Source organism: Gopherus evgoodei, chromosome 4 (genome assembly GCF_007399415.2).
Source record: "Gopherus evgoodei ecotype Sinaloan lineage chromosome 4, rGopEvg1_v1.p, whole genome shotgun sequence".
Taxonomy (NCBI): Eukaryota; Metazoa; Chordata; order Testudines; family Testudinidae; genus Gopherus; species Gopherus evgoodei.
Genome location: NC_044325.1, coordinates 134,122,708 through 134,135,301, shown reverse-complemented (window position 1 = coordinate 134,135,301; position 12,594 = coordinate 134,122,708). Strand labels below are relative to the sequence as shown.

Genomic DNA, 12,594 nt, shown 5'->3' with positions numbered 1-12,594 from the left:
CCTGCAGCATGGGGCATGGGTCGCTTGCTGGTGGATTCTCTGCAGCTTGAGGTCTTCAAACCAATTTTGAGGATTTCAAAAACTCAGTCCTGGGTTAGGGGTTGTTATAAAAGTGGATGGGTAGGGTTCTGTGGCCTGCCTTGTGCAGGAGGTCAGACTAGATGATCATATTGGTCCCTTCTGACCTATGAGTCTATGAGCCTATGAGTGTCTAAGGGAATTGCTTGTGTGACTTGTGGTTAGCCAGTGGTGTGAGACCAAAGTCCTCTTTGGCTGGCTGGTTTGGTTTGCCTTCGAGGTGGAATAACCCCAGCCTTGGGCTATAACTGCCCTGTTTAAGAAATTGATCCTGAATTGGCACTCTCAGTGGGGTCCCGCCAGAACCTCATCGTTACAGAAGCATCAAGCAGAGAGATGGAACTTCTTGGGCACAGAGCTCGCTGGAGGGGCAGGCATGGGGATTTCTGAACGAGGAACCTGCCTGCTGCTCCTAGTTTCTGTGGTGTTCAGGGGGACGGGCCTGCATGCATGTTCTTTGTAAATAAACCAGATCCCACCAAGAACCGACCTGAGTCACAGTATCGATTTCTCCTCTTGACCGAAACAACCCTGCAAGGTCCTGGATATGGCTACCACTTGGGCCAAAGGGGCAACATCCCTTTAGGGCAGATCAAGGAGGTCAGTCACTTTGGCCCATTTTCAGCCTTTAGCCACAGTAAAGAAAGTCATTTAGTGCCCTATGATGTGTTCACATGGCCACAAGCTGTATAGAGACCCACCACCGCCGCATCACCAAAGGCCACTGAGCAGCCACCAGTAGGCAATAATGCAGCATCATTATCACTCCAGGTAGGATCTGAACCTGTGACCTAGAGCTGGAAGCCAGTAACCCCTATCCCCGCAGCCAGCCGGTCTTTTCCTACCAGCCTTAAACCCTACAGTCATCAGACTTTCCAAAAAAGGAGCTCGGGGCCCCAGCTCTTCCAGCTCCTAAAGTCCCAAGAGCAGAAGCTCCGTCGCTGAGCACAGAGGGAATTGGCAGGCTGTCTCGGGAAGACTCCCCTGGATGTCGACGGGCTGTAGGTCAGATCCCAAACTGGCTCTGTCTCCCCCAGGCAGCCTCAGAGCCTTGCCTGGCTTCTGCTCTAGGCTCCTATCAAACCTCCCAAAGGGGGCAGCAACAATCAGCATAACAAGCCAAGTCCACATCCATATAGTACGGACACTGTGGGCTCTCACGGTCTGGCTACGCTGTACTTCAGACACCCACGGCTCGCCCGTGCCAGCTAACTCAGGCTAAGGGGCTGTTTCATTGTGGTGCAGACATTCCCTGAGCTCTGGGACCCTCCCATCTCACAAGGTCCTAGAACCCAGGCTCCAGTCTGAGTGTCTACACCATAATGAAACAGCCCCTTATCCCGAGTCAGCTGGCAGAGGCCAGCTGTGGTTTTTTAATGGCAGTGTAGACATGCCCTAAAGGGGTAACGCAGAGACCCAATCTCCTTTACATGTGTGTCTGGGAGCAGCCATTTCCCGGGAGACAAGGGGACCTGTGCTAAGTTGGTGTATGTGGCTACCACAATCCTCTCCCTCCTCCCCAGCCGCCTTTGTTTCTCACCGACATAGGCCAAAAAGAAAGGGACTGAGCCTGTTAAGGGACAGGGCTCCTTGAACAGAGCGGCCATTTGGGATCAGGGGAAACATACAGGGTTACTGGTCTCATCATGTGTCAGAGAGTCCCCAAGACACCCACCAGTGCTGTGGGCTCTCACTGCACAGCACAAGGAGCTGGCATGGCTAGCATCTGTAAGCAGTGTAGTAGGCCAAACACCTCCCCATGCTCTGGGACAAATCAAATACCAGGATTATTTATTTTCTCATGAGTTGAAACAGGAAACCTCCAATGTGCTAAAATTCTGGCCTTGAGTCAGAGGCGGGGGCGGGGAAGAGACGGGGACTGGATTTTTGTTCAACACAAAACCCCCCAGGCGGCATCTCAAGAGCTCGATGGGATCAGCGTGGGGAGGGCTGCGTTTCAAAAGAAAACAACACATGCTTTAAATCCAAAAAGTCCCACCCGTCTGTCCCCTTCTAACAGCCCCTTTCACAGCATTACTTGGTATCGAGAAACCTCTCCTGGGCAAGAGTGGAAGAGAACTCAGATGGGCTGGGGAGACTAGATGCAGCTCTTTGCAGGGATTGGCTGGCTGCCGACTCCCGCTCGCCTCAGGGTCTGATCCTGCCAGGTGCTGAGCAGCCTCACCTCCTAGTGGGGGACCCACAAGAGGCTGAGTGCTGCTATAGGGCGCTGAATGATCCAGCACCCCCTGGGGACGGAGCAAGCTCTCCAATATGGATTTCCCCTCTGCAGCGCCCTGCTCCTGTGCAGCAGGGTCTGGGATCCACCTGCCCCTTTTCTTGAATGCCCACTGATGGTAACAGCCTGGAGGTATGGCAGAGTCACTGGACTCAGACCTCGTTGGTTACACATCTGCCACCCAGAGCTGTGAAATTAGCAAGGAGTTGTACAGAGCTCTGCATGCTGCAGGGGTATTTTTAGGATCAAGGCGATACCCCATACCTCGAAGGATGTTTGGGCTATTTTTTCCCCCATTTTTATACTTCCAGGGATAAATGGGAAACTCAGGACATCATCTCTCTCCCCGTGAGTTTCCATTTCTGACACGCAGTGAGGAACAGACAAGGCTGGGCTGTATCAAATGAGATCCCCTCCATGACCACTGATGTCAATGGTGGATGGACAGAGCTGAGCACAACCCGGGATCAGAGCCCCCGTCTCTGCTCACATGGAGTGTGTGTATGGACCAGCTGGGAAGGACACCAGGGAGGTGGTGTTTCTTGGCATCCTGCCTCGGAGGCTTGGTCAGAAATTGTTGGTTGACCCCCTTCCCGGCTGCTTTTAGCCAGGGCTGGGGTCCCAGCAGATCCAGGGTGAGCTGCCTGCTCTCCTTCCTCTCCCTGGGAAGGCTCAGCAAACATTCCAACAGCACAGGTGCAGTCAGCTGGGGCGCTTCCTCCGGGGGTATTGTCTCTAACCAGGGATCACACACACTGCCATAAACCAAAGATAGGCAGCCCAGAAAACACCCCAGCCTGTGGTTAACCCAGTCCTGTCACCCTGGCTACGGAGACTGACCTTCCCTAAGATACTTTCTCCCATCCAGTCCATTTGTAGCCTTTCCCTGATGTGGGGGAAGGGGTAGCGAAGAGAAGGTGAGCTGAGTTTAATCACATGTGCACCAGGGATCAGTTAGTAACCATCTCCCACCGATCCCAGACTGATACTCAAGAAAAATCTGCAAAGCCCTGAAAACATCTTTGCTGGCTCTAGCCCTATCAGGTCCTGAGACACTGGGCCTTAAAATCACGTCCTTCTGATTACAGTCATACTTTTCCCTCTCCTTCACCAACTGCCCGCTGGTTAGGCAGCTGATCTCTCCCAAACCACCAAAGGACCAGATTCTCAACTGGTGTAAATCAGCACAGAACTACTGAAGTCAATGGGGCTACACTGTCTGACACCAGCTGAGGATCTGGCCCTTTGCAGAAGCGCACGGCAAATGCTCTAACATGTTAATTTCTCACCTTAGTCACTGTGGAAGGAGCAAGTACTAGAGTCAGATCAGAGATCAAGTGGCAAATACAGCCAGATGGTCATTGGAATACAAAGCCCCAGACCTGAGGACCTGAGCGAGAAGTGAATGGCTCACATTGTGGAATAGCTCCGAAGCCCACCAGCTTCCCCGTGGTTATTCAGCACTCCTTCCCAGCCCTCTGAAAGGATGCACTTGAGTATTGTCCTGTGGTCCCCCAGGATCCATCCACAGAGCAGCTGGGAGGTGCTTCCCAGCAGGGGCAGAGGCTAACACACACTAGGTCTGCTTGAGTTAGGGTATGTCTACATCTACAATTTTGCAGCGCTGGTTGTTACAGCTGTATTAGTACAGCTGTATAGGGCCAGCGCTGCAGAGTGGCCACACTTACAGCAACCAGCGCTGCAAGTGGTGTTAGATGTGGCCACACTGTAGCGCTGTTGGGCAGCTTCAAGGGGGGTTCGGGGAACGCGAGAGCAAACCGCGGGGAAGCAGGTCTCCTTCCCCGGTTTGCTCCAGTGTTCCCCGAACCCCCGTGCAAGCAGGTCTCCTTCCCCGCGGTGTGCTCTCGCGTTCCCCGAACCCCCGAGCAAGCAGGTCTCCTTCCCCGCGGTTTGCTCTCGCGTTCCCCGAACCCCCGTGCAAGCAGGTCTCCTTCCCCGCGGTTTGCTCTTGCGTTCCCCGAACCCCCCTGCAAACCGCGGGGAAGGAGACCTGCTTGCACGGGGGTTCGGGGAACGCGAGAGCAAACCGCGGGGAAGGAGACCTGCTTGCTCGGGGGTTCGGGGAACACGAGAGCACACCGCGGGGAAGGAGACCTGCTTGATTACCAGAGAGGCTTCCTCAGGTATGCTGGGATACCTGCTTATTCCACGGAGGCCAAGAAAAATGCTGGTAAGTGTCTACACTTGATTACCAGCGCTGGATCACCAGTGCTGGATCCTCTACACCCGAGACAAAACGGGAGTACGGCCAGCGCTGCGAACAGGGAGTTGCAGCGCTGGTAATGCCCTGCAGATGTGTACACCTCCTAAGTTGCAGCGCTGTAACCCCCTCACCAGCGCTGCAACTTTGTGATGTAGACAAGCCCTTAGTGTGCTACAAATAGCAGTGTGGCTGCAGTGATGGTATGGGCAGCGGCCACCCAACCCTGCCAGAACGTACTCAGGAGACTAGCCTGACCTGCTGTGGCCACGCTGCCACTTTTCCCTTGAGCACAGCCTGTGTGTCTACCTGAGCTGGGATGCTCCCTCTCAGCTGCAGTGCAGACAAACCCTCGGTCTAGCAGGGCTGTTTCGGCACCAGGCCTGGCTCTCAACTTAGTATCATTGCCATTAACTTTGCTGATCCCCAAATGCCGTCTACGTCAGAGAAAAGACACTTCCAGAGCTGCCCCCTGCAGCCTGTATTCCTCTCGAACACGCCACTCTGCCCAGGGCACAACAGCACCTTACAGGATGTTGGCCCGCTGGCCTGACTCAGCAAGGAGCTCCATCTCTGCAGGCCACCAGATACTAATTATCACCCGCCACAAAGCATGGAACCTACTAGAAATATAGTGGGTGGGGGAAGGATACCGCGATGTATCTAATCACCAATCCTCTATCCATCCATCCACCCCTCGACATGGATCTATCCATCCATCCCTTTATGCACCCATCTATCTATCCATCCATCCATCTGTTCTTTCTGTCTCTCTCTCAATCTCGTAGACTCAGATCCCAAGGCTGAAGGGACCATTGTGATCATCTAGTCTGATCTGTATAACACAGGCCGGAGATGTGCCCCACAATAATTCCTAGAGCAGATCATTTAGGAAAGAATCCAATCTTTGGATCCCCCACAGTCCTTGTAAGTCGTTCCAGTGTCAATGACTCTCCCGGTTAAAAACGTAAGCTTTATTTCCAGTTGCAATCTGTCTAGCGCCAGCAGTGGCACTCACCCCGTGGTGATGTCGTCGTCCTCCGTCAGGGTCTTCCCCATCAGGTCGCTGTCGCTCATGTACCCGGACTTCAGATCCACGTCGTCGGTGTCCAGCGACTCGACGAGCTCCAGCCGGGAGATGTGGCTCAGCTTGCTGGGGCTGCGCATGGGCATGGTATGGGAATAGTGCGCCCGCTCGCTGTGCATGTACCAGCTGGGGGTACCTTCCGACCGGCAACTCCCACCCACTGAGGGAGCGTCCCCGGCCTGCAGCCGGGGGCTGGATTGACCGTAGCGCCAGGACACGGGGGAGGAGCGGTTGGACAGGCTGGACACGCTCCTGGGGTTGGCTTCGTCGCTGTCGTAGCAGGTCATCTCCAAAGAGCTGCAAGGAAGGAGCAGAGAGCAAAGCTTTAGGGATGGGGGCAGCCCTAGGGGAGAGGTGGAGTCCTGGGTTCCATCCTGCTATTGGACCTGCAGGTGCTCAGCACCTCTGGAAGTTAGGGCATGTCCTTAGCCACCCAGCTTTGACACTTCGGGTCCAAGGAAGGGGTGGAACCAGGATGGGAACCCAGGAGTCCACAGTGCTAGGCCACTGTCTTAACCGTAAGCCTCTCCCTCTTCCCAACTGTCCCCGATCCCTATTCCCATGACCCCAGCGGCCACTATGCTCCCCTTATTTATGTCCTTTCCCCCTCCAAATGGTTCTGCACTGCTCTCGGGCCCTTCCCAAGTCTCCCATGTCCCAGGCTAGTGCCCTACCCATTGGGCCATCCTCCCTTTCTGAGCCTAATGGAACCGAGGACTCAAGCTCTGGGGTTGCCTTGCCAATAGCCCTCCAGCGCAGCACGAAAGCAATGGCAGCCTTGGAAGCAGAAAGAGATTAATTTAGGGGACAGCATCCCGTTCCCTCCCTGTGCCTTGATTTGAGAGGCAGCAGAGGCAGGCGCTGGCTCCCCACTCGGGTGACAGCCCCCTTTCAATTTGATTCAATAAAGTGGGTATTGGATGCTAAATACAAAGTGATGATTAAAAACAAATCGACGGTGGATTAACAGCTCTGGAGAGCCGCCCAGCAGAGCTGGTTCCAATCATTTGGTTGACGCACAAGAGTTGTCTTATTAAATCTAAATTAAGTGGATGGTTTGGAGCCTGTAAACTGAGGGACAAAGCTGCCAACATCTTGCTTTGCGTAGGCTCCTGCACTATGTGGGAGGGGACGTGCCTTGGCTCTCTGGGTACAAGCTCTGGGAAATGCATTTCCCCAGAAATATTTCAATGAGGCCCGGATAGTATTGTACCCCTTGCTGACAGAGACACCTAGAGTATGGCAGGCCCAGAGCAGAGAGCCTGCAAACTCACTTCCATCTGCCTGTAATGGGGAGGAACTTCACACAGACAACTCGGCTGCCATAAATGGAGGGCTTCCTCCACCCCGACACTGGGATCCTGCCCTTGGCTGTGAATCGGCTGTTCTAGCCAGATGGAGAGCAGGTTCTGAATCCATAGGAAGCAACTGATCTCTGGAATCTAGCAGAGACATGAGCCGGGGTGGGGAGAGTACCATGGGGACTGAGGGGTACCAGCAGAGCTGAGTAAGGGGAGTCCAGGGCTTGGATAGCAGAGGGAGTTGTATGGCTGGAAGGAGGTGCATGGCCAGAGCCGTGGCGTTGGGTAGCAGCGGGAGCCCTAGGCTGGAAAAGCAGTGGAGGCCGGGAGTGCAAGTCAGGATTGAGGGGCATCAGCAGAGCGCTGGGGTGAGGTCACCCAAGGCTGGAAATGCAGTGGGGGCTGGGGGTGCAGGTCAGATTGTGGGGCATCAGCGGAACGGTGGGTGGAGGAAACTCGCACAGCCCCTGCCATGCACTCAAACCAGCCTATTACTTCCTTATTTTCATATCAGCCAATTTCCCCAGCCCTTCCAATCTGTACTTCACACAAACTGCACTTCCTCCTGCCGCTGAGTGGCCTGGCTGCCCAGCGCCCGCCTCCTTCAGACGGGGAGTCTCCACGGAGATGCCTCCAGACTCTCTGGACACCTGCAGGCTCAGTAGGCAGGGGATGGAGAGACTTGGCTGCAGGGCTGGCTCTAGCCATTTCGCCACCCCAAGCACGGTGGCACGCCGCGGGGGGCACTCTGCTGCTCGCCGGTCCCATGGCTCCGGTGGACCTCCCGCAGGCATTCCTGCAGAGGGTCTGCTGGTCCCGCGGCTCCGGTGGAGCATCCGCAGGCACGCCTGCGGGAGATCCACCGGAGCTGCCTGCCGCCCTCTCAGCAACCGGCAGAGTGCCCCCCGCGGCATGCTGCCCCAGGCACGCGCTTGGCGCGCTGTGGCCTGGAGCCGGCCCTGCTTGGCTGACTCAGCCCTGGCTAAATCAGGGATTGTTCCCACTGTCTGTTTTGCTGACTCATCAGGCTGCACAGGGCAATGAACAAAGGGAGACTGGCCTGAAATCCAAGGGCATTTGCTAAAGCACAGAGCGGGCTCAGCCTCGCCCATTGCCCTGTCCTGCTGGGATGTAGGGGATGGGAGTCCTGTCCCAGCGGTTATTCAGTGCGTAGCTCCGTCAGTGAGGCATTTGACATGGTTCCACATGGGGAAGTATTAGCTAAATTGGAAAAGATGGGGATCAATATGAAAATTGCAAGGTGGATAAGGAACTGGTTAAAGGGGAGATACAAAGAGTCGTACTGAAAGGTGAACTGTCAGGCTGGAAGGATGTTACTAGTGGAGTTCCTCAAGGATCAGTTTTGAGACCAATCTTATTTAATCTTTTTATTACTGACCTTGGCACAAAAAGCGGGAATGTGCTAATAGTTTGCAGATGACACAAAGCTGGGAGGTATTGCTAATACAGAGAAGGACCGGGATATCATACAGGAAGATCTGGATGACTTTGTAAACTGGAGTAACAGTAATAGGATGAAAATTAATAGTGAAAAGTGCAAGGTCATGCATTTAGGGATTAATAACAAGAATTTTAGTTATAAATTAGGGACACATCAGTTGGAAGTAACAGAGGAGGAGAAGGACCTCAGAGTATTGGTTGATCACAGGATGACTATGAGCTGCCAATGTGATATGGCAGCTAAAAAATGCTAATGCAGTTTTAGGATGCATCAGGCGAGGTATTTCCAGCAAAGATAAGGAGGTGTTAGTCCTGTTATATAAGGCACTGGTGAGACCTCATCTGGAATAGTGTGTGCAGTTCTGGTCTCCCATGTTTAAGAAGGATGAATTCAAACTGGAACAGGTTCAGAGACGGGCTACTAGGATGATCCAAGGAATGGAAAACTTGTCTTATGAAAGGAGACTCAAAGAGCTTGGCTTGTTTAGCCTAACCAAAAGAAGGTTGAGGGGGGATATGATTGCTCTTTATAAAATATATCAGAGGGATTAATATCAGGGAGGGAGAGGAATTATTTAAGCTTAGTACCAAATGGATATAAACTGGACACTAGGAAGTTTAGACTTGAAATTAGATGAAGGTTTCTAACCATTAGAGGAGTGAAGTTCTGAAACAGCCTTCCAAGGAGAGTAGTGGGGGCAAAAGACATATCTGGCTTTAAGACTAAGCTTGATAAGTTCATGGAGGGGATAGTATGATGGGATAGCCTAATTTTGGCAATTAATTTAGCAATTGATCTTTGATTATCAGCAGGTAAGTATGCCCAGTGGTCTGTGATGGGACTTTAGATGGGATGGGATCTGAGTTACTACAGAGAATTCTTTCCTGGATGCTGGCTGGTGAGTCTTGCCCACATGCTCAGGGTTTAACTGATCGCCATATTTGGGATTGGGAAGGAATTTTCCTCCAGGGCAGATTGGCAGAGGCCCTAGACATTTTTCACCTTCCTCTGCAACATGGGACACGGGTCACTTGCTGGAGGATTCTCTGCAGCTTGAGGTCTTCAAACCACAATTTGAGGACTTCAGTAACTCAGACTTAGGTTAGGGGTTTGTTATAGAAGTGGATGGGTGAGATTCTGTGGCCTGCATTGTGTAGGAGGTCATACTAGATGATCATAAAGGTCCCTTCTGACCTTTATGATCTTTATGAAGTCTATGAGTCTATGATCTACGAAGCTGAGTTAAGTCCAAGCTGGATGTGGAGGTGATGGTTGCATTGGGACATAATCCCATCGCAACACCAGAGCAGAAGAGGCCAGGGTGCAAGGAGGGAAGAACTGCTGGGTAAATTGCAGGAGTTGGCATGCACTAACATCTCCCGTCTGTGGGGTTTTGGGGGAAATCCTAAACCTTAGCTGCAGACCAGGCAGTGAGCAAAGGGTTTTCACCACAACTCCTGGGTGCGCATCCACATTCCCCACCGATGGCCGTGCAACAGGGAGTGGCCTCAGAGATTCCAGGGCATATGGCACCTATGGAGAAGCAGGGTTGGGAGCCGCCGTGTCAGAGGCTGGGAGTGGCACTAGACATCGATCGGCGACGGAAGAAAAGCCAGGGAGCCCAGACCCAAACCTTGCACCAACGTTTTCCACAGTCCGTGGTACAGCTGGCGATTTGCACACTTGTCTCCTGCACTTGGCTCACATGCACAGCACACTTAACTTGTGATCTCAGTCACAGAATCACAGAATATTAGGGTTGGAAGGGACCTCAGGAGGTTATCTAGTCCCACCCCCTGCTCAAAGCAGGACCAATCCTCAACTAAATCATCAGCCCACATGCAGTGCACTCGGCTAATGCTCATATGCAGACGGCGTGGTTGGCCCGTTCTCTCACACAGCGTCTGTTGTGCTCAATGCGCAGGTTTGGCTCACTATGCATTGATCTTGTGCCCAGTCTGGCCGGTGCACACGCCTTGCTCCAGCGGAAGGCTCTCGGTGCTAACACGTACCTTGTTCCCTTGACTCATGCCTGCGTTCTCTGCTTGGGCCTTTGGCCACTGGCTCAGATTTCCTGCACATCCAGCTGCCTGTGTATTCTGCCCCTGGCCCCCAATGGTGATTTCAGTGCACTCTGCTCTTGTGATGGACTCTTGCACCCTCGTGGTTTTCAAGTGCTCAGCTCCTGCACTGTGCTGTGTATGTTGGTGTGTCCAGCTTGCTCACTGACATCTGTGTACTCTGCTTGTGCATATGGCTCACAGTTTCCGTGCAGTCAGCACGTGCCCCCCTGGCTTGTGCTGTGGATCCCCAGTGCAGGCACATTGGACTCTATGCGCTCAGACTGGCGTTCAGACTCTCCGAGTGCTTGGCTGGTGCACATCTGTCTCCTGCTCTCTGTGCACACTCCTGGTGTGTTCTAGCCTGGGCTGGTGTTTCCGGAGCTCTCAGCTCCCGTGCATCTGGCTTGTGACAGTCGCATGCTTGGCCTGTGTTTGCTGCATAGAAACGCAGGGCTGGAAGGGTTCTCAAGAGTTCATTGAGTCCATTCCCCTGTATCTTAGACCATCCCTGACAGGTGTTTGTCTAACCTGTTAGCAAAAACTTCCAGTGAGGGGAATTCCACAACCTCGCTAGGTAAACTGTCCCTGAGCTTAGCCACCCTTAGACAGGCTTCCCCAATCTCTAACCTGAATCTCTCTTGCTGCAAACTCAGACAATTCCTTCCATCTACCCTCGGTGGACAGGGAGAACAATTTATCACCGTCCTCTTTATAACATTATTTACCCATCTGAAGACTTCTCAGGTTCCCCCTCAGTCATCTCTTCTCTAGATTAAACGTGCCCAATTCTTCAATCTTTCCTCATAGGTCAGATTTTCTAAACCTCTGATCCCTTTTGTCTCCCCCTTTTGGTCTCTCTCCACATGTCCACATCTTCCTCAGGGCGTAGTACCCACAGCTGGTCACAGTTCTCCAGCTGAGGCCTGACCAATCCTGCGCAATCCCTGCCTCTTGCTCACAGTCAGGTCCTGGTTTCTGCTCATGATCCTCTGCTCCTGCTTTCAGGGCTGCTGTTGTTTTCTGGGCTCGCCCCAAGGGCTGTGCTCCTGGTACTGGTGCATTAGCATAGCAAGCGTTCTCCGCCTGTTCCCCTTGGGCTGCCTGAGTGCTCAGCCCAGGAGCTCACAGTAGCTTGTGCACGGACGGCTCCTTGTAGGCAGGTCTACCTCACACTGCTCCGAGCACCAGCGTCTCCGTGCACACAGCGCCACAGGGAATAAAGGTGCACGGAGCTGGGCCATGCCACTGCTTGCAGAAAGCTGTTGCTAGTGAGCTGACAACTAAACATTAAGCAAAGCAGATGGGCTGGAGCTCTGCCCTCCTCCCCTCCTGCCTTGACTCATCTTGGGTGGAGCTCAGCTGGCAGCTCTCCTCCTCCCGAGTGCCCTCACAGTGATCCAGTGTGAGACTCTGGTTACACAAGACGGGAAGGCGCAGCCACAGGCGCTGTCCGGGAGCCGGATTGCAGAACGGAGGAGTGGAGCCGTCCCCTCCGACTCCTTTCCCGGAGTGCCCACTCAGACAGGGGGCTGGCGTTCACAGGGACAGGAGCGATGGTTGATTTATTTATTTTGGTTCATGCCCAAATGGCCTTCAACTCCCCAAGGCGCAGATAGGGGCCACCCCCACAATACACTTCTCTGCCCCTACCGCGGGGGCAGGGAGGGTCCCAAAGCCCTGATGGGTCTCAGCTCAGATAGTGGCACCATGCTGTGCAGAGACCTGACAATGGGCACCTGGCTGGGAGCAGATGCTCACATTCCAGGCCTCCAGGCAGCCGCAGAAAGGACCCTTGCTGAGCTATCCCCTGCGTGACACACCCAGAAGGGACCTCCCTGTCTCTCAACCCTGTCCCTGGCTCCTTGCTCTCTGCAATCCCGCTGGCTGCCTTGACCCCTCATTCCCATCACTGGCCTCTCTGCTGTTATCACTTGGGCTGATTCTACAAACCAGTGCTGAGTTAACCCTGCCTGCACTCCCTCCCTCCATCAGCTGGCCACCCTTCGTCAGGGCACGGCCTTTTCCTGCTCCACTAGCTCAGTCTCATCACCTCCAAGTGAGAATCCCCTGCTGCCCCCCCAGCCCAGATCCCTGGAGAAGCTGCTGTCTCTGCATTAGCTCATCTGCACCACAGAGCCAGGGA

General features: G+C 53.7%; 1 protein-coding gene across 1 annotated transcript in view; it reads right to left on the bottom strand.

The window, feature by feature from the left end:
* The window catches only part of NAV1 (neuron navigator 1), a 287,493-nt gene that overhangs the window by 86,237 nt on the left and 188,662 nt on the right, over nt 1-12,594 (bottom strand). The window contains 1 exon segment of the mRNA XM_030561175.1: nt 5,557-5,922. Coding sequence (XP_030417035.1) covers nt 5,557-5,922 — 366 coding nt within the window.